This window comes from Podarcis filfolensis (genome assembly GCF_964270895.1).
Source record: "Podarcis filfolensis genome assembly, chromosome: 13".
Classification (NCBI taxonomy): domain Eukaryota; kingdom Metazoa; phylum Chordata; class Lepidosauria; order Squamata; family Lacertidae; genus Podarcis; species Podarcis filfolensis.
The window spans coordinates 36,565,068-36,584,124 of NC_139615.1; the positions used below are offsets into that span (position 1 = coordinate 36,565,068).

Below are 19,057 nucleotides of genomic sequence, written 5' to 3' on the forward strand. Positions count from 1 at the left end.
AGGAATTTGCAGCGCTTACTAAGGAGCTGAACCTATGCCGGGAACAGCTGTCAGAGCGAGAGGAGGAGATCTCGGAGCTGAAGGCAGAACGGAACAACACACGGGTGAGCAGGGGAAGGCTCTCAACTTTGCTTTGGAATCCAGAACTTGCCTGACAGTGTCGCATTTTGTGTGTTCATGTTACAGAGTCTCTCCCAGAAACCCCCAGCCTGGTTGTATCCAGACGTTTTGATATATAACCCCCATTTGCCTCACCCCAAAACATCCAGAGGGTACCAGTTTGGGGAAGACTGGTCTGTGCGAGATTTTTAAGAGGTGGATGTGGGAGGATGGTGGGATCTTGGTGTTTTAGCAACAGTTGAACATCCTTTTTGGACAGATGGCTTTAGGGGGAGAAATGAGTTATCTCCTGCTCAACTATTTGCTGCAGCAGGAAACAGAAGACTTGGGCCCAAAGCTCAGATGGAACAGGAATTAGGGTACTGTGGATTTACCAATCTCACTTACCTGCAGTGGCGTAGCGTGGGGGGTGCAGGGGGACCCGGCCGCACCGGGCGCAACATCTGGGGGGGCGCGCTCGCACTCGCAGCTCTCTGCCCCTACTAAAATCCACGGGTTAGGGGGCGCACATTACTTGCCTTGCCCCGGGTGCTGACAACCCACGCTACACCACTGCTTACCTGGCCTGTTTTCAAGGCCAGCCAGGTAACTTGAATTGAGTGGAGCCTAGTACTTCCACCACCATCCCTCACTGGTAAGTTCTTCTGCAGCAAAGCTGCGGAAAGCTTACTAGGGAAGAACTCATTCTAAGGGAGCTGCTAACGAAACCATAAAGGTACATTACAGTAGATCCACCACTGTGCATAGGCTTGGTTCACAGATAACGCTAAGGCATGAGTTAAGCATGAGTTGTCCCACGATGATCAAACAAAAAATGACTTGTTTATCTGAAGCTTGTTTTGATTTCCAGCTGCTCTTGCCTTGTGCCTTTGCAGCCTGGTGAGTTCACGTGCAGTGTAGAGCTGCCTACAATTTTGGGGTCTTCCTAAACACAGTTTAAATGAATTACCTAAAAGACCTACCGTATTTTTCGCCCTATAGGACGCACTTTTCCCCCTCCAAAAATGAAGGGGAAATGTGTGTGCGTCCTATGGGGCAAATGCAGGCTTTCGGTGAAGCCTGGAGAGTGAGAGGGGTCGGTGCACACCGACCCCTCTTGCTCTCCAGGCTTCGCGGACCTCTCCGCAAGCAGCGGGAGCGCTCCCGCTGCTTGCGGAGAGTTGCCTGCATGCTGAAGCCTGCGCGCACTGAGCTCAGCGCGTCCAGGCTTCGCGGACCTCTCCGCAAGCAGCGGGAGCCAGCGCTGGGCTCCCACGGCTTGCAGAGAGCTGCCTGTTTGGGGGCTGGGGTCGGGGGAAGCTCGGGCGGGCCTCCCCCGCCCCAGCCTCGCGCCTGGGGGGGGGAAATAATTGTTTCCCCTTTATTTCCCCCCAAAAAAACTAGGTGCGCCTTGTGGGACGGTGCGTCCTATAGGGCGAAAAATACGGTACTACTTCCTTCCCAACGAAGAGCTTTTATGCTCGCAAGACTAAATGCTTTCCCCTCCGCAGTGACCACACCTAGATACTTGCAGATTCCTTATCAAGCCCGCCTGTGTTCCTGCAAGCAGGGAGTACCAGATTCACTGGACCATATTCTCTTGGACTTCCCTTTGCATAGCGGACTCCGCAAACAGATCCTGAGCAAGATGCTAGACCTGTGACCCATGGCTCTGACAGAAAGCCAAATGAGGTTCCTCCTAGCTGACAGGGACAAGGACATTGCTGCCTCAGTGGCTTCCTTTTTATTCTCCTTCTTACCCAAAAGGGTTCTTAATGAATCATCCCTCTAGGGTGAAGCAGAACATGCCTTGTGACCCTCGACAGCCTCACTCCTGTCCCTTTTAAATTTATCCCAGTGATTTGAAATGTCTGAACTTATAATGCCAGTAAAGGTATTTGTATTGTACTGTATTGAATCAAGTTTCATAAGCCAACAACAAACCATGGTTTCAGTTAAGCTACTAGGCAGGGTTCACTCATAATGCTAAGCCATTGTTTAATAAACCACAATTGAATAAACCATGGCTGAATGTTAGTCAGGCCATATTGTCAGTCAGAACCTGACCATAGCTGAGTACTTGATCTGTCTGATTCATTCAAAGGGACAAGCAAAATAGGTTTTCTTGCACTTACGTTGAAGGGCACTGCATTGAGAAGATTTTCATTGTTCTGGTTCACCACTCTTGAGTTTGCCTATGAGAGTTTCTAAAGTTACCTCTGTAATTGGAGCGTGTGAAGTTTGTCGCAACTTCCAGTTGCAACATTCTTCCAGCTGCATATTCTTTTATTTGCTTCTTCTGTGATGCATTTGCATTTAATGAGCTTGGATCATGTGTGCAGTCACATTAAGACTGGTTTTCAAAGCACACTGGAGTGTTTGTCACTGCTTATTGAATGTTCTGACAGAGTCATAATTTGTGTACTAATCATTCTGGGGTTGCTGTTTTTTTGGTCTGTTGCATTAAATTAGAGGCCTGTTATTTTTATGTTCCTTATGGGGTGTTCTTTTCTTTTTCTCCAAGGTTTGTTTCCCCCCCTATTAGGGTAGGAATGCTCTTTCATTCCCCCTTCTGTTATTATTTTCGCTGATAGAACCTCCCACCACATGTGATAGCAAAACTGCTCCCCCCCCCGCCCCCATCTCTGCTTGTTGAGAACTCACTCCCTGCACCCCTGTTTGGCACAAAAGTGGCCATTTGGCAGAGGAGGCCATTTTAGAAAAGCAGAGAAGGATCTGCGTTACAATCTGTGTCTGTTGAGATTTGGGTCCCTGTCCATCCCTAGCTATGTATCTGCAGCCTCGCTATATCTCCATCAATCCTCAAGCACCGCTATATCTGCCTGTCTCTTCTCCCTAGTTGCTGCTAGAACACCTGGAATGCCTTGTATCGCGACACGAACGCTCCCTCCGCATGACGGTGGTGAAGCGGCAGGCCCAGTCGCCGGCCGGTGTCTCCAGCGAGGTGGAAGTGCTGAAGGCCCTCAAGTCACTCTTTGAGCATCACAAGGCCCTGGATGAGAAGGTGAAGAGAGGGCAGAGCAACTCTTGACAAGGCAGTGGAGCTGGGCTGGTGGGGGTGTTCTAAGAATTTGTCCCAGGTACCAAGCCTGGGTACCTGCAGTGTTAGAAACTCATATAAGCCAGGGGCCAATAATGGCTCCTTAAACCAAGGTTAGGGACATGGGTGGCGCAGTGGGTTAAACCACAGAGCCTAGGACTTGCCGATCAGAAGGTCGGCGGTTCGAATCCCCGCGACGGAGTGAGCTCCCGTTGCTCGGTCCCTGCTCCTGCCAACCTAACAGTTTGAAAGCAAGTCAAGTGCAAGTAGATAAATAGGTACCGCTCCTGCAGGAAGGTAAACGGCATTTCCGTGCGCTGCTCTGGTTCGCCTGAAGCGGCTTCGTCATGCTGGCCACATGACCCGGAAGCTGTACGCCGGCTCCCTCGGCCAATAAAGCGAGATGAGCGCCGCAACCCTAGAGTCGGCCACGACTGGACCTAATGGTCAGGAGTCCCTTTACCTTAAACCAAGGTTGTAGTCCCCAAAACATAAGGTCAAGTTGCCATTTTGGAGCAAAACGGCTCTAAAGTCTTGCTTTTCAAACGATGGACTGATTGTGATTGATTCTCAGTTAAACATCCGGCTAGTTCAGACGACAACCTTGGGCTAGGTTAAGGGCTTTGAGAACTTAAAGACGAAAAGTCACTTGATTCAGGGATAAGTCACATATATATTGGCCTATTCCAACTTCTCTTCGTTAATGGCGACTGCTCCTGCTCAGGCTGCACAGAAATCCAATTTGGTCCCAGAAATTCCTTCCGATCGTGCAGATAAAATATAATGGATAGAATTCTATGGGACGGGGTGTTAGTGTGTGAAAACAGTCCAGATCCAAGGATCCCCTGATGGTGGAGATGTCAGCCACCATCCCAGTGCCCAGGCATCTTCACTTGGTTGCAGGTGGTCGAAAGCCAGGTGCAAAATGTGCCTGGCGCCTGGCTCATTTTGAACACTGGGTACCTGCAGCCTGCAGATGATGTTGGACCTCAGCTCCCATCAGCCCCAGCCAGCATGGCCCAATAGTCAGGAATGATGGGAGTTGTATTCGAACAGCACTGGCAAGGTTTCCCCATCCTGCTTTAGGGGTAGTGTCACTTGTGCCATATTTAAATCATAACTGCAGCTATTCTGCCACCAGCCACTATTTCTGCTGGCTTGAATGAAGTGTAGGAGCCAGAATGAGACCATCGGGGAAGCAGTATGTGGTTAGGGGAAAATCTGGTCTGTTGCCAAAGGTGTGAAAATACCATGCTTAGCAGAGTTGTATACTGGGGGAGGCAGGGACTGTGGGGATAAAGGAAGCTGGCTGTTTCTCTCCTGCCTGACTAACGCCTCTTCGACTCTCTCTCTGGTGCACGGCAGGTTCGAGAACGGCTGCGAGTGGCGTTAGAGCGGGTTGCAGTATTGGAGGAGGAGCTGGAGATGTCCAATCAGGAGGTAGGGAGGAGATTCTGCTCCCGCCTGCAGCGGGAGGTTGGTTGAAATGTGTGCTGTGACCCTCAGGCACTACTATAAGCCAGACTCAGCTGGCGATTCCCAGAGGTTTGCGAGCTGAGATTCCCCACAAGGGGACCGTGGGTTTGTGGGTGCTGGTGTGTGTTACTGACGCGGCAGCCCCCAGAGATGAGCAGGGAAAGGGCATAACTGGATGCAGCTTGCAAGTTGATGTGGGGGATTGATCTTGGAACAAAATTCCACGCCTCATTCATGAAGGAGATAGCTGAGTCTCTCTTGGGAGAGAATCCTGCTGTTCAGGCACCACCACCGACCAGGCCCTGCCTCTCATATTTGATGGTCCTTTACTGACTTGCACACAGACTCTCTTTACGAATGCTGATGGAAGTCCAAGGTAGATGCAAGTATTCCCCACCCCACCCCCATTTATGTGCATTCTACTCGAGCACAATCACATATATGCACGGCGCCAGGAAATAATTAAATTCAAACCTGGAAATGATGGGAGAGAGCTGGAGAGTCCTTGTGGCTCACGAGGAGACCCTCCCCGGAGCCCAAAAAGGATGTCAGTAAGGGCAGAGAAAGCCCCAAAGAGACTGCAGGTACAGCAGGGTTTTGTTTATGCTTCTCAGCCTCCTCGCCTAACAGCTGATGTGTGGGGTAGCACCACAGCAGCAACTGCTTTCCCGTGTATCCTCCAGCCTTCTGCTGGCCCCAGAGCTTCAATTCTAGTTGTGTATTTTTGGTATGGATTGAAGAGAGTGTGGCAGAGAGGGTGGTCCCCACTTTACGCCATTTCACTTAATTGCACAGGGGTCTGGAACGTAACCCCCGTGTAAGTGGGGAGTTGTCTGTACCTAGGGACCATCTTTCTACGCAGGTAGCACTGTGGTCTTGGGCCTCTTGTGCTTGCTGACCAGAAGGTTGGCGGTTCGAATCCCTGCAATGGGGTGAGCTCCCGTTGCTCTGTCCCAGCTCCTGCCAACCTAGCAGTTCGAAAGCATGCCAGTGTAAGTAGATAAGTGGGTACCTCTGCGGCAGGAAGGTAAATGGCATTTCCGTGCGCTCTGGTTTCCGTCATGGTGTTCTGTTGTGCCAGAAGCTGTTTGGTAATACTGGCTACATGCCCCAGAAAGCTGTCTATGGGCAAAGGCCAGCTCCTCAGCCTGAAAGCGAGAGGAGCGCCTCAGTCCCAAAGTCACCTTTGACTGGACTTAACTGTCCAGGGGTCCTTTTCCTTCTGCTGCCCCATTGACAGTAGCAGAGTAGCAGTGGTGGTTCTTTGTGGGAGGAATGTAGCCAACTGCGGAAGACACCTGTTTACTCTCATCCTCTATGCATTTGTACCTTGAAAGCTGAACACCTTGGGAGTTGAACATTTTGGCTCCCGAATGCCGCAAACCCGGAAGTGAGTGTTCCAGTTTGCGAATGTTCTTTGGAACCTGAGCATCCACTGTGGCTTCCGATTGGCTGCAGGAGCTTCCTGCCTTGGTTTCTGAACATTTTGGAAGTCGAATGGACTTCCGGAACAGATTCCATTTGACTTCTGAGGTACGACTGTACCTGAGAACAAGGTTGAAACTTTTGCATCACTAACCTCAGCCCTTGCCCTGCCCTGAGCCAATTCAATTGCCTCCCCTCCTCCCAAAAGCCACTGCTCAGCTGAGAGGTAGTCACTTTACCGGGGGGGGGGGGGGGAGGGGGAGTCTTATCAAGTCCTGAGTAGCAACCCCTAAGAGTGACAGAGAATGGGCGTCATGTCTTTTGTGTGGGAATTAGACTTTCGTTCCCATTGACAGAGTATGAGAAAGATAGCCCTGGGTCGTTTGACTCTTTAGTTCTCTTTTCTCCCCTATAAAAACTAAACAGAACACTCTTGTTTAAAGTTGAAAGAACATGTAACTTTTTCTCAGTGTACTTGCAGTTGTCAGATTATAATATACAATGCAGGCAGATGTTTCTTAAGTTGCTAATGCATCTTACATAAATTAAACTAACTAACATTTACAGACTGACTGATACTCTGACTTTGAGGCAGACAGCAGCAGCACAACACAACATACCTGCTGCTCTAACTGTTAAGACTCACAAGACTGTTAATAACTGAACCAACTAAAATAATGGCCACAGAGTGTATGACATCACAGGGTTCTACAGCCTATTATTATTATTATTATTATTATTATTATTATTATTATTAATTACCCCACCTAACTAGCTGGGTTCCCCAGCCACTCTGGGCAGCTTCCAACACATATATAAATGTAATAAAACGTTTCAAGTAATAACCCTTTACATATGCATTTTGCATGCTAACATCCCACATTTTGGTGCAGCGCAACGGCTGACATTTAACATGGGCAATAGGTTCCCCAGACTGGAATGATTCCCCAGTACGGCTGAAGAGACTATTGTTGCCCGACGCTGATTGCCACCTGCCTTTCATTCCTCAATTTTATTTTTCATTTCATTTTTATTTTTTAAAATATATTTTTATTAAGTTTTACATAACAAATTTAAATTCAAACATTAAACTTCAACATTGTCATTTAGGATTCTCTGAATCCTTCGACTCCCCTCCACCCTTCCCTGGTTACCATTATCAATCTTTTTTCAACTGCTTCTCTTATTTTCTTTGTTTTTAAAAATAAGAATCCATTTTTACCATAGTTTTTTTTTGTACATTACAAACATTACCCAAATCCTGCCAAAGTTTTTAGTTTATAAATACATTATAATTTTTGCCCATTCCTTCTTTAATTTCTTCTCTTCCCGGTTTCTGATTTTCCCAGTCAATTTTGCCATTTTGGCGTAGTCCATCATCTTCATCAGCCATCCGTCTCTGGTCGGAACTTTGTCTTCTTTCCATCTCTGGACCAGCAGTATCCGCGCTGCTGTCATCGTATACATAAATAGTCGTATAAAATAAAAAGGGCTTTTTATTTTTCATTTTAAACACTAGTGCATCTTCTCCTTCCTGTCTGCAGTCTCTTTCCCTTCGAGAGCAGCTTGCCCGACGCCGATCTGGCCTGGATGACCCCAGCAAAGAGGGAGACTCCCAGATTTGTGTAAGTGGCGCAGAAGGGAATACGGGCAAAGCACATGGCTATCACCAACTCTTCTCTTGTGTGAGGGGTTTATTTGCCTGTGGGAGGTGGATATAGATGCTTGCTTGTTTCAGTGAGGTTGTCAGGGACAGTGTTTGTTTGTTTGTTTTTGTTTTTTTATTCAAAATTAAAACAAAGCATATTACCCAGAAACATATCATCCTTATTTTTTTCCTCATTTTTCCTCCCTCCCCCCGCCCTCCCACACAAAACCCACCCATCCCCCGACTTCCTTCAGTTCCGTTCTTTGATTTCTCTGAGAATGCTGATTTCTGCATGTTACAAAGTTGTATAGATCCTCAAACTATTTAGCTGATTATTATCAATAAAAAAGTTTGTGAATGTTTATTCAAAGCCAGCCAAGGAGTCCAGTTCGCTTTGTTGCGTCTTCAAATACTTTGTAAAGGGTTCCCATTCATCTTTAAAGTCACAGTGATCCTTGTCCCGTAGCTTATAAGTCAGTTTTGCCAGTTCTGCATAGTCCATCATTTTTTCTTGCCATGATTCTTTAGTTGGGGTTTCTTCAGTCTTCCATCCTTGTGCTTTTAGAACTCTCGCGGCCGTTGTCGCATACATGAAGATGTTTTTCAGGTTTTTTGGCAGAGTCAGTGTTTTTGACATGCCATAATCCCTTTCCCTTCCTTCTGTTTCTCAGGCCAATGGATCCCTTGAGTTGGGGCGCGGTGGCCGGGAATCTGAGCTAGAAGAGGTGTTGGAGCGCCAGCGAGGAGAGCTTTCTCAGCTAAAGGAGCGACTGACCATGCTTTGCCGGCAGATGGCAGAGCTGGAGGAAGAGTTGGCTACAGCCCAGCGGGACCTCATCAAGTCTGAAGAGATCAACGCCAAGCTGCAACGGGACCTCAAGGAGGTAGACGGCCGCAGCTGGAACACTCCATACATTTCATTATAATTATTAAGTACCGTAGATTCCGGCGTATTAGGCGACTAGGCGTATTAGACGACCCCCCAAATTGGCAGCTGCAATTTGGGGGTTCGTCTAATATGCCCAGTCGCCTAATACGCTGGGCAGCTCCGTGCCGGGAGAAAGCCACCCGGCGAGGAGCCCGCCCACCTTATACCCGGCATATAAGGCGACCCCCGACTTTTTAACCTCCTTTCTGCGGTTAAAAACGCCGGAATCTACGGTACATTTATATATACAGTGGTACCTCAGGTTACATACACTTCAGGTTTCATACTCTTCAGGTTACAGACTCCGCTAACCCAGAAATAGTGCTTCAGGTTAAGAACTTTGCTTCAGGATGAGAACAGAAATCGTGCTCCGGTGGCGCAGCAGCAGCAGGAGGCCCCATTAGCTAAAGTGGTACTTCAGGTTAAGAACAGTTTCAGGTTAAGAACGAACCTGCGGAACGAATTAAGCACTTAACCCGGGGTACCACTGTACAACTAATCCAGAATGCGGCAGCTAGACTGGTGACTGGGAGCGGCCACCGAAACCATCTAACACCATTCCTGAAAGACCTACATTGGCTCCCAGTACGTTTCCAAGCACAATTCAAAGTGTTGGTGCTGACCTTTAAAGCCCTAAACAGCCTCGGCCCAGTATACCTGGAGGAGCATCTCCACCCCCATCGTTCAGCCCAGACATTGAGGTCCAGCTCCAAGGGCCTTCTGGCAGTTCCCTCACAGTTCCCTCACAGACACACACACACACAGCAATTTTATGTGATTCCTCCCTGGCAGTTTACATCACATTTTAATCAGTGTGTGTTAAAAAGTCTGCCCACAGAGTCTCTCATAAAGAAAAAGAAAAGGCTTTTCAGTTTGTAAGAAACAAGAGATTTGTGTGCAAAATCCAAAAAAGAAGCCTAGCATTAACGCCTCAGCGATGCCTGCACTTGTGTGGGAAGCTTGTTCTTACAACTGGGACCAGCTTTGCTATGGAGCCTGACGACTCAGAGAGTGGGATTTGTTTGTGCAGCAGAATACAACTCTGGACCCCAAACCACTGCCTAAAAAACAGGGCGGACTCCCAAGAGCACAAGGTTTGGTCATCCCTTGCTTCACAGATCTGGGCTATTTGATTTAGGAAAGGGGGGGAAAGACCACAAAGGTGGGGTATGACAGAAGTCGGTGAAATTATGAACAGCGTAGGGAAAGCGAATAAGTATTCCGTCTCAAAGCTACTAACACCTCAGTTTCACTAAAGCAGAGATGAGGAACCTGTGGCCTTGCAGATTTTGTAGGACTCCAACTCCCATCAGCCCCCGCCAGCATGGCTGATGGCCAGGAATGATGGGAGATGTACCCCAGTAACTTCTGGGAAGCCAAAGATTCCCCATCTCTACACTAAAACCTCAAGCGACCAGCAATAAGATTGCTGGGTGGGGTTAACAAAGGAATGCAGCAAACTGCTGCTCCCTCAAGTAGACAATATACACACAGAGAGAGAGAGATCTCCACATTTAGTGCATGCAAGGCACCAAGAGGGACACGGGTGGTGCTGTGGGTTAAACCACAGAGCCTAGGACTTGCCGATCAGAAGGTCGGTGGTTCGAATCCCCACGACGGGGTGAGCTCCCGTTGCTCGGTCCCTGCTCCTGCCAACCTAGCAGTTCGAAAGCACGTCAAAGTGCAAGTAGATAAATAGGTACCACTCCGGCGGGAAGGTAAACGGCGTTTCCGTGCGCTGCTTTTGTTCGCCAGAAGCAGCTTAGTCATGCAGGCCACTTGGCCCAGAAGCTGTACACTGGCTCCCTTGGCCAATAAAGCAAGATGAGCGCCGCAACCCCAGAGTCGGCCACAACTGGACCTAATGGTCAGGGGTCCCTTTACCTTTACCTTTTAAGGCACCGAGAACCTTCATTTCTTCCACAACTGGCAACTAAAGGAGATGTGTGGGAGTTCCCAGTGTGACTTCTCCATCATTCCCTTCTCTTGTCTGGCGGGGGGTGACAGGCTCTAGCCCAGCGGGAGGACATGGAAGAGCGGATCACTACTCTGGAGAAACGCTACCTGAGTGCTCAGAGGGAGGCGACCTCTCTCCATGATGTCAACGACAAGCTGGAGAACGAGTTGGCCAGTAAGGAATCCCTGTACAGACAAGTGAGTCCCTTACTTCCTGTCTCTCTGTGTCCTCTCCTGGCTGAGTAACCTTGGCTGTTCCCAACACCTCCCTCCTTAAACCTGGTTGTCCCAGGCATCCTCTCTCTACTCTTCCTAAGCATGCAGGTGGTTGTGAAGTTGCCCCTGTCTCTTTCCAGCGAGTCCCTACTGGTGTATGCAGTTCCAAATGACGGAGGTTCATTGCAGCTTCCTCCTCTAGCCCAGCTTTGGTGGACTTGGAAAATCTCATTTCCGGGCTGTTTTATCACCTTCCATAGTTGCACAGGCATCTGGAGCTGGTTTAAGTTCCCCTCCAGGTGCATAAAGCACCCAAATTCCCTGGTTCTTTCCCTGCCCTGCCCTTGTCCAAAGCATCAAGTTTGTTGGGGTCACTGCTTGGAAGCCGTTCATTGACAAGGCCATGGGACTTAACCTTTTACCCTGCGCAGAGTGAAGAGAAGAACAGGCAGCTACAAGACTGGCTGGAAGATGCCAAGCAGAAGCTTCAGCAGACCCTCCAGAAGGCCGAGACCTTACCTGAGATAGAGGCCCAGCTGGCCCAGCGAGTGGCAGCCCTCAACAAGGTACTTGCGCGACGGGGAGGAAGTGGCCAGCGTGCCACATGACTGGTGGAGGAAGTGGGCAATGAGGCACACCTGCTGGAATCAGAAAAAGGGGATCAAATGGGAGTCGTGGCTTAACACTTCCCTTCACTCTCTTCTTAGATTAGCCTCAACCAGAGCCAGGGCCTTTTCAACACTGGCTCCGCCCTGGTGGAACGCTCTGTCTCATGAGACCAGGGCCCCGCAGGATCTGATTTCTTTCTGCAGGGCTTGTAAGACAGAGTTGTTCCGCATGGCCTTTGGCTTGGAGTCAATTTGATTCCCTCCCCCTCTTTCTTTTTTCCTTTCTCCTCCTGTGATGAGGCTGCATTTTAATGTTGTATTTTAATCTTGTTCTTAAGTTGTATTCATTCAACTTGTTTTTATTATTGGTTGTTAGCCGCCCTGAGCCCGGCCTTGGCAGGGGAGGGCGGGGTATAAATAAAATTATTATTATTATTATTATTATTATTATTATTATTATTATTATTATTTAGGCAGAGGAGCGCCACGGGAATTTTGAGGAGCGCCTGCGTCAGCTTGAGGCCCAGCTGGAGGAGAAAAATCAGGAGCTCCAACGGGTGAGGTCATGATGGGAAGCAGGGCAGGAGTTTGATGGGAAAGTGGGGTACCAGGAACTGGAAGAAAGACTATAAAGTAGCTCATTGGTGGAACATTTTGCTCTGTGTGTAACAGAGCCCAGGTGCATAGGCACCAACTCTAAGGGGCCCAGACCCTTTCAGGCCCCCCCCCCACTGACTGTGATGGGATGCCCCAGCCTCCCTCTCTGCCACCACGGCATGAGAGTGCAGGTAAACTGCCTGATCATCCACCTGACTCCCTTTCTCCCTCCTCTCTTCCCCTCTGATGGCCTTGGCCTGAACCCTTCGCCCTACGGGGCCCCCACCACAGAAGGGATTGCTCCTGGGCCTGCCATCGCCCCCCAGTGATTCCACTGGCTCAGCTTCTCAGCGCCATCCCCAGCCCAGGCAACGCTATATCTCCCGTGCCCGGAGCCCAGCTGCCTGGGTTTTGGAAGAGCTGGGCAAGGGAGGGAGGAAGGCGGCACAGCCTCTGCCAGGCTGGGGGCCCTCACTCTGGGCTACACTCACCTGGCTCGGGCCTGCCTCCCTCCCTCCTTCCGGCAACCTTCTGGCAGGGCTGGGCCCCCCAATATTTTGTTCAAATTGGCACTCCTGCCAACGTGCAATCCCTGGCAATTCTAGGTAGGGCTGGAAAAGGCCCCTATCCAAAATGCTGGAGAGCTGGTGCCACACAGTGTAGACAACACCAAACTAGATGGACCAGTAGTCTGATTCAGTGTGAGACAGCTTCCTGGAATCCAATTTTAGAGAGCTTTTGTGGATACAGAGGCAATAAAGCATTGTAAAATCAAGTAAGGAAGAGGGGGCTGTTGGATGTGAGCAAGGCAAGACAGTGGGAGGTGGAATCGGAGGTGAAGGTTTCTGGGAGGTGAGTGAGAAAGGGGTTGTTGCCCTGTCTCCAATGCCTGCTGCCTCCTTTGTTAAAAAAAAACCAAACAAACAGGCACGCCAAAGGGAGAAAATGAACGACGAACACAACAAGCGCCTCTCGGAAACGGTAGACAAGCTGCTCTCGGAATCCAACGAACGTCTCCAGTTGCACCTCAAGGAACGGATGGGGGCCCTGGAGGAGAAGGTAGGGTGTGTGGGCTTGTGGTGAGAGGTAGGGACGTGGTTTGGGGAGAGCTGCTTCGGAGCAGCCATATGTCTGCTGTCCCTGTGCTCGTCAGGTGGGTGGAAATCAAAGGGAGGAACTGTCAGAGCCAGGATATGTGGTGGGGAGATAAGGATTGGCTCTCCAGAAGGCAAGAAGATGAGGTGTCTCTGGAGCACAGACTTCACCTGTTTGAACCTCTTGAGGTCTTGAAAGGTGCTACTATCTGAAGCCTTGCCCTAACAATTTGACCAGATGAAAGGCCAACAGCTCTATTCACATTCCCTCAGCAACCACAGCTATGGCAGCCATGTTGGTTTTCTGAAATACAGTCCACTGCCAAGTAGATAAATAGGTACTGCTGTGGCGGGAAGGTAAACGGCGTTTCCGTGCGCTCTGATTTCTGTCACGAAGTTCCGTTGCACCAGAAGCGGTTTAGTCATGCTGGCCACATGACCCGGAAAGCTGTCTGTGGACAAACACCAGCTCCCTCAGCCTGAAAGCGTGATGAGCAGTGCAACCCCATAGTCGTCTTTGACTGGACTTCTAGGGGTCCTTTTACTGAGAACTCTGGTTCTGGATTACTGTGAGTAAAGAAGCATGGCCACCATCTCAAAAACAAGATGGCAGCCATGTGTTTTTTAGTCATAATGCACCAAAATTTCCGTTTCCATGTACTTCAGGAAAACAACTTCTAGTTCCAGTCATGGCAACCACCCACCCAGATGCCAAGCTAGAAGGGAGCCCAGGAGGTTCTCCACCAAGGGCCCTCATGTGAGGGACATTTAGGACTCTCAGTGTTAGGCAATTGCTGTGATGGTTTTGTCTGCCGTTGGGGTTGGTCTTAACAGCAGAGGCAACTGCAGAGAAGAGGCCGCAGCCCTTCAAAGCAGCTTCAGTCACCTGATGCAGAAAACCCACCTGGGTTGAGTCTTCCATGTGGGGTGATGGAGAATATGGGGCATTTGGGAAGGGAGGGAGGGACATTCTCTTGCTCTCACTAAACTCTTTCCTTTCCCCCCTATCAAGAACACACTGAGTGAAGAAATAGCCAACATGAAGAAGGTTCAGGATGAACTACTGGCAAACAAGGTGAGGCTAATTGTGGCTGAATTACTATCAGAGAGGGTGAAATTCACTAGTCATGAAATCTAGAAGGGAGAAGAATGTCCTGAATTTGCAGGGTGAGCTAAGGGCTAGAGGAAGAGGAAGGGAAACTTCTGGGAGTATCTGAGGGCTAACAAACTGAGGCAGAATCCTGCTAAGATGGAGGGATTGTGGGTGAGTGGTTTGCCTGTTTGCAAGCTGGAGAGTTTATCAGTTTGGGTCGGGAATGCATACAGAAGAAACAGGTGCATTGTTTTGGGGGTACTCCTAGATCCATCTCTTTCACTGAAGGCTCAGGTAACCTCCTTGGCAAGGAGCCCCTATTATCAGTTTAAGTTGGTATGCCAACTACACCTTTTCCTGAACATGAGTAGCTTTGCCACTGCGAATCACGTTTTGGTAACCTCACGATTGGACTACTGTAATGCACTTTGTGTACGGCTTCTCTTGAGACTCATCCGGAATGATGTGGCCAGGTTGTTGAGTTGAGCACCTAGAAATGGGCATTTTCCACTCTTGCCCATATTCCGTGTAATACCTTTCCCTCTGTCATATGTTGTTGGCATCCATCTGTCTTGGGGGTGAAGTCAAACTTCTGTGTCAGCAGCACCGAAGTAATCTCCCTGGGCAGTGTGTATGGGGGTCCTGGGCTGCCCAGACGACAAGACCTGCCTCTCAGCCTCAGCGATGTGGTCCAAAGGAAAGCAGAGCAATACCTTTGGTACCAGTTTGGCTGCAGGCGTTGCCGGAAGGAGGTGTACAAGGCCCTGTCCAACGATCTTGGGGACTCGGGATTTGTGTAGAGTTTCACTCCTTAGCCTTTTACAGTGGTACCTCTGGATGCGAACGGGATCCATTCCAGAGCCCCGTTTGCATCCTGAAGAGAACGCAACCCGCGTCTGCACGTGCGCGGGTCACAATTCGCCGCTTCTGCGCATGCGCGTGACGTCATTTTGAGCATCTGCACATGCGCGAGCGGCGAAACCTGGAAGTAACGCGTTCCATTACTTCTGGCTCGTCGTGGAGCACAACCCATAAATGCTCAACCTGAAGCAACTTTAACCCAAGGTATTACTGTATTACACTCTTCTGTGTTCATCTGTTGTATGCTGCTTAGAGATAAATAAAACAATATATTTTAGAAATACTATATCTTTAAAAAAATAAATATGATGGAGGGCTTTGAAGTCTGCTAGGTTGCTTCCAAGTTTTTTAAAAAAATAATATTTTTTATTAGCTTTCAATTACAATAATCCAATAATAGCCTCATTATAACAATACCAAATTATAATACAATTACTAATACCAATCATTCAGATGCCAAATTATATAATTTAGGTGGCCCCCACGTGCTAGAATTGATGGTTTGATGATTTACTTTATTTCTGCCTTCCAAAATCTTATTAATTTCAATTACACTCCACTCAAAATAACTATCCCTTATACAAGAACTGCAGTTCTAACGACTTCCATTTGTATTGACACATTAAATGATATATAAACGTACGGGTGAAGCATTCAAACGATATCCTTGTTCTTCCTGTGTGCGGTAGTTATTCTGTCCTTGATGTTTCTTCTTGTCCTTGTAAAATATTATGTCTATCTTTTCCTGGTTGTTGCTGTTGCTTCCAAGTTTTGATGGCCTTCTTTGCACATGTCCTACAGGAACAACTCTTAGCTGAAATTGAGAGGATGCACATGGAGATAGATCAGTTACGCGGGCGACCTGTCTCTACCTACTCCCGGTAAGAAGGCTCCTCCCCCTCTCAAATTACATTAACCGGTTTAGTGCAGCCCTACCCACAAAATGTCAGGATTTCAAGAAAATCTTGTTACCTGGCTTCCAACGGGCTGAGTACCTGAAAGTCTTATTTGGTTCAGGGGGGACTGGTGGGATAAAGCCCCTCTACTTGCATGGTGGAGACCCTCTTCCTGACCACCCTTGCTCATGCTTCTCATTTTTCCTGCTCCACGGAGGTCCCTGCCGGGCAGCGCGTTGGAGCTACGTTACTCCCAGGCGCCCACGCTGCCCGTGGGGGCCCACGTGGACCATTACAGCAGTGCTGGTGTGGCAAGACGTTCAAAGAAGGGCCGCTGGACCGTCAAGGACGAGGCTACCAAGGTACGGGGTTGCTGTCTAGGGCTGGGCATGAGCTTTGAAGAGGGCGGGGCAGGGCACCCAGAGCTGGCCCCATACATTTTGGCACGTGGGGCGAATCACAAAATGGCAGCCGCCACCCACCAGGGAAGACGGGGGTGGCAGAAGATCAACATCAGGAACAAGGGTGGGAAGAGGCCATCGGCGCCTCCAATTCACCAAGTGGCCACTGTAGAGTCTGCATTGGGAGAAGGGGGGTGCCAAGGGGGTGGGCACATCCGGTCTCCAAGCAGTGTGCCACAGCTGTTGCTGCCACCATGGCAGCAGCCATGGGTGATGCATTCCTTGGAGTTTGGATCTGCTGCCCCTGCGAATGCTGCTGCCCGAGGCAGTTGCCTCACCTTGCCTCATATGTGGGCTGGTCCTGGGGGCACCCCAAAAAAAAAGAGAAAGGAGTTGGTTTGGAGTGCTGGGATCGACACTTATACCTACGGGACCGCCTCTCCTGGTATGCCCCACGGAGGACCTTAAGGTCCATAAATAGCAACACCCTAGAGGTCCCGGGCCCTAAGGAAGTTAGATTAGCCTCAACCAGAGCCAGGGCCTTCTCAACTCTGGCTCCGGCCTGGTGGAACGCTCTGTCTCATGAGACCAGGGTCCTGCGGGATCTGATTTCTTTCCACAGGGCCTGTAAGACAGAGTTGTTCCACCTGGCCTTTGGCTGAGAACCAGTTTGATTCCCTCCCCCTCTTTCTTTTTCCTTTCTCCTCCTGTGAAGAGGCTGCATCCTAATGTTTTAATGGTGTATTTTAATCTTGTTTTTTAAATCAATTGTATTTTAATCAACTTGTTTTTATTATTGGTTGTTAGCCGCCCTGAGCCCGGTCTTGGCTGGGGAGGGCTGGGTATAAATAAAATTTATTATTATTATTACTAGCAAAGGTCTAGTGCTTGTATCACTGGATTAGAACACTTAACATTCCAGTTGCATTACAGTAGGAGCCACAATTGGCAATGATGGCGAAGGAGATTTCCAGAGCAACAAAGCTATCGCTGCCATAAACTCTTCCAGGCCCTACCACCCTCCCTGCATCCGACAATTCATTTTTGTTCCTTCTTGAGCCTGTGATTTTCCATTCCCCATCTATGTCTTTTCAGTGGTGGCACTGAGAATGTGGGATGCCCTCTCCAAATATGGAGGCCCACCAAACTCCATCTATTTTAGTTTTTAGACATCCGTTAAGGATGTTCTTACTCGGGTGTGCTTTTTAACATACAATTTTTTTTTAGCTAATCTGCTCTATCCTGCTTTTAATGTGGCTGCTGTTTTAAGACGTCTGTTTTCATCCCGATTATCTTTTTAATGTTTGTCCATGTCGCTATTCTTTATGGCGTGTTTTTTATAAGGTTCTTTGTCTATGTGTGTGCATGATCTAAACAGAAAAGTGGGGCGGAAATGAAGAAAAAGGCCAGAACTAGACACTCTTGTGGATTCATGGCTTTAAATGGATAGTGCAATGGGGCCTGACAGGAGGAACTGTTGCTGGTGGCAGGGCAAATGGTATAGAGCAGTAGTTACATTACTTTCTCCCCTCACATTTTTTTTCTTTCTCTCTCTCTTTTCAACCTCAATTTCCACTGGACACCCGCCTGGTGAGTCTCCCTCTTGACATCGTTTTTGTGGCAAAGGCTGAGCTCACAGCAGTGCAGTGCCAGGGATCAGGGCAGGGGGTGAGGCGAGATGAGGGCCTTGGTTTCCATAGCAACCATGGTCCCATCACCACCCAACTGAAGTCTGTGCTGCCCTTGAGGGGTTTTGCTGTTCTCTCTGGTGGATATCCAAATATGCCACGGGGCAAATGGACCGCACCCCCTCCATTCCCCTTCTTCTTGCTTTTCCTCTGCAGGTGGAACCCTCTCAGGAGTGGGAACGCGCTCAACAGGCAGCTGGAGGCCCTTTCGAAGGCGGCTTGGATGGCTCAGATGAAGACGAGCGTGATCCTCTCTTCAGCTCAGCCGACCTGCTCTCCCCCAGTGGGCAGGCTGATGTGCAAACCTTGGCCATTATGCTACAGGAGCAGCTAGAAGCCATCAACAAAGAAATCAAGTGAGTTGCCTCGGCCCTTTGCAGCAAGCCTGCGCAAGTATTTCCCCATGATGCACCTCTTTGCATTCCTGTCATTGAACATAGATAATTGCATACCCTCCAACATTTCTCCAATGAAAATAGGGACGTCCTATTCCATAATAACAATAACAACAACAATAATGTTATTATTTATACCCTGCCCATTTGACTGGGTTGCCCCAGCCACTCTGGGTTGCTTCCAACATATATAAAAACAATAAAACATTAAACATTAATAAACTTCCCTAGTCAGGGCTGCTTTCAGATGTCTTCTAAAGCTTGTATAGTTACTCATCTGCTTGGCTCGGGGAGATACCCTCCAACATTTCTCTGATGAAGATAGGAACATCCTAAGGTAAAGTGGGACATTCTGGGATCAATTCAGAAACTGGGATGGCTTCTGTAAATCCCTGGAAAATAGGGACAGTTGGGGAGGGTCTGTGATAATGCCTTGTTTATTCCTAAATTTAGGGCATTTGATTCAGACAGAGTTGATTTGGTGTTCAGGAAATCGATGAGGCTTGTTAGTCATGACAACTAACTTTTCATATTGATTTCAGTGGGACCTCAGGGCAAGTAACTTAGTCTGGATACAAGCTAGAAGTTTTGATTTTTGTTTAAAACGCACATTAT

At 48.8% G+C, this 19,057-nt stretch overlaps 1 protein-coding gene across 18 annotated transcripts in view; it reads left to right on the top strand.

Moving 5' to 3' along the window:
• Window positions 1-19,057, top strand: part of PPFIA3 (PTPRF interacting protein alpha 3) — a 63,148-nt gene that overhangs the window by 23,925 nt on the left and 20,166 nt on the right. For 6 of the 18 annotated variants that reach the window (XM_083582459.1, XM_083582473.1, XM_083582470.1 and 3 more), the window contains exons 3-15: window positions 3-104; window positions 2,960-3,124; window positions 4,526-4,600; window positions 7,606-7,686; window positions 8,381-8,593; window positions 10,645-10,791; window positions 11,241-11,375; window positions 11,891-11,974; window positions 12,942-13,073; window positions 14,121-14,183; window positions 15,864-15,943; window positions 16,176-16,320; window positions 18,204-18,403. In XM_083582459.1, coding sequence (XP_083438585.1) covers window positions 3-104; window positions 2,960-3,124; window positions 4,526-4,600; window positions 7,606-7,686; window positions 8,381-8,593; window positions 10,645-10,791; window positions 11,241-11,375; window positions 11,891-11,974; window positions 12,942-13,073; window positions 14,121-14,183; window positions 15,864-15,943; window positions 16,176-16,320; window positions 18,204-18,403 — 1,622 coding nt within the window. The remainder of the gene's footprint in view (window positions 1-2; window positions 105-2,959; window positions 3,125-4,525; window positions 4,601-7,605; window positions 7,687-8,380; window positions 8,594-10,644; window positions 10,792-11,240; window positions 11,376-11,890; window positions 11,975-12,941; window positions 13,074-14,120; window positions 14,184-15,863; window positions 15,944-16,175; window positions 16,321-18,203; window positions 18,404-19,057) is intronic. The other 12 variants (XM_083582462.1, XM_083582465.1, XM_083582466.1 and 9 more) reach the window with 5 other exon arrangements.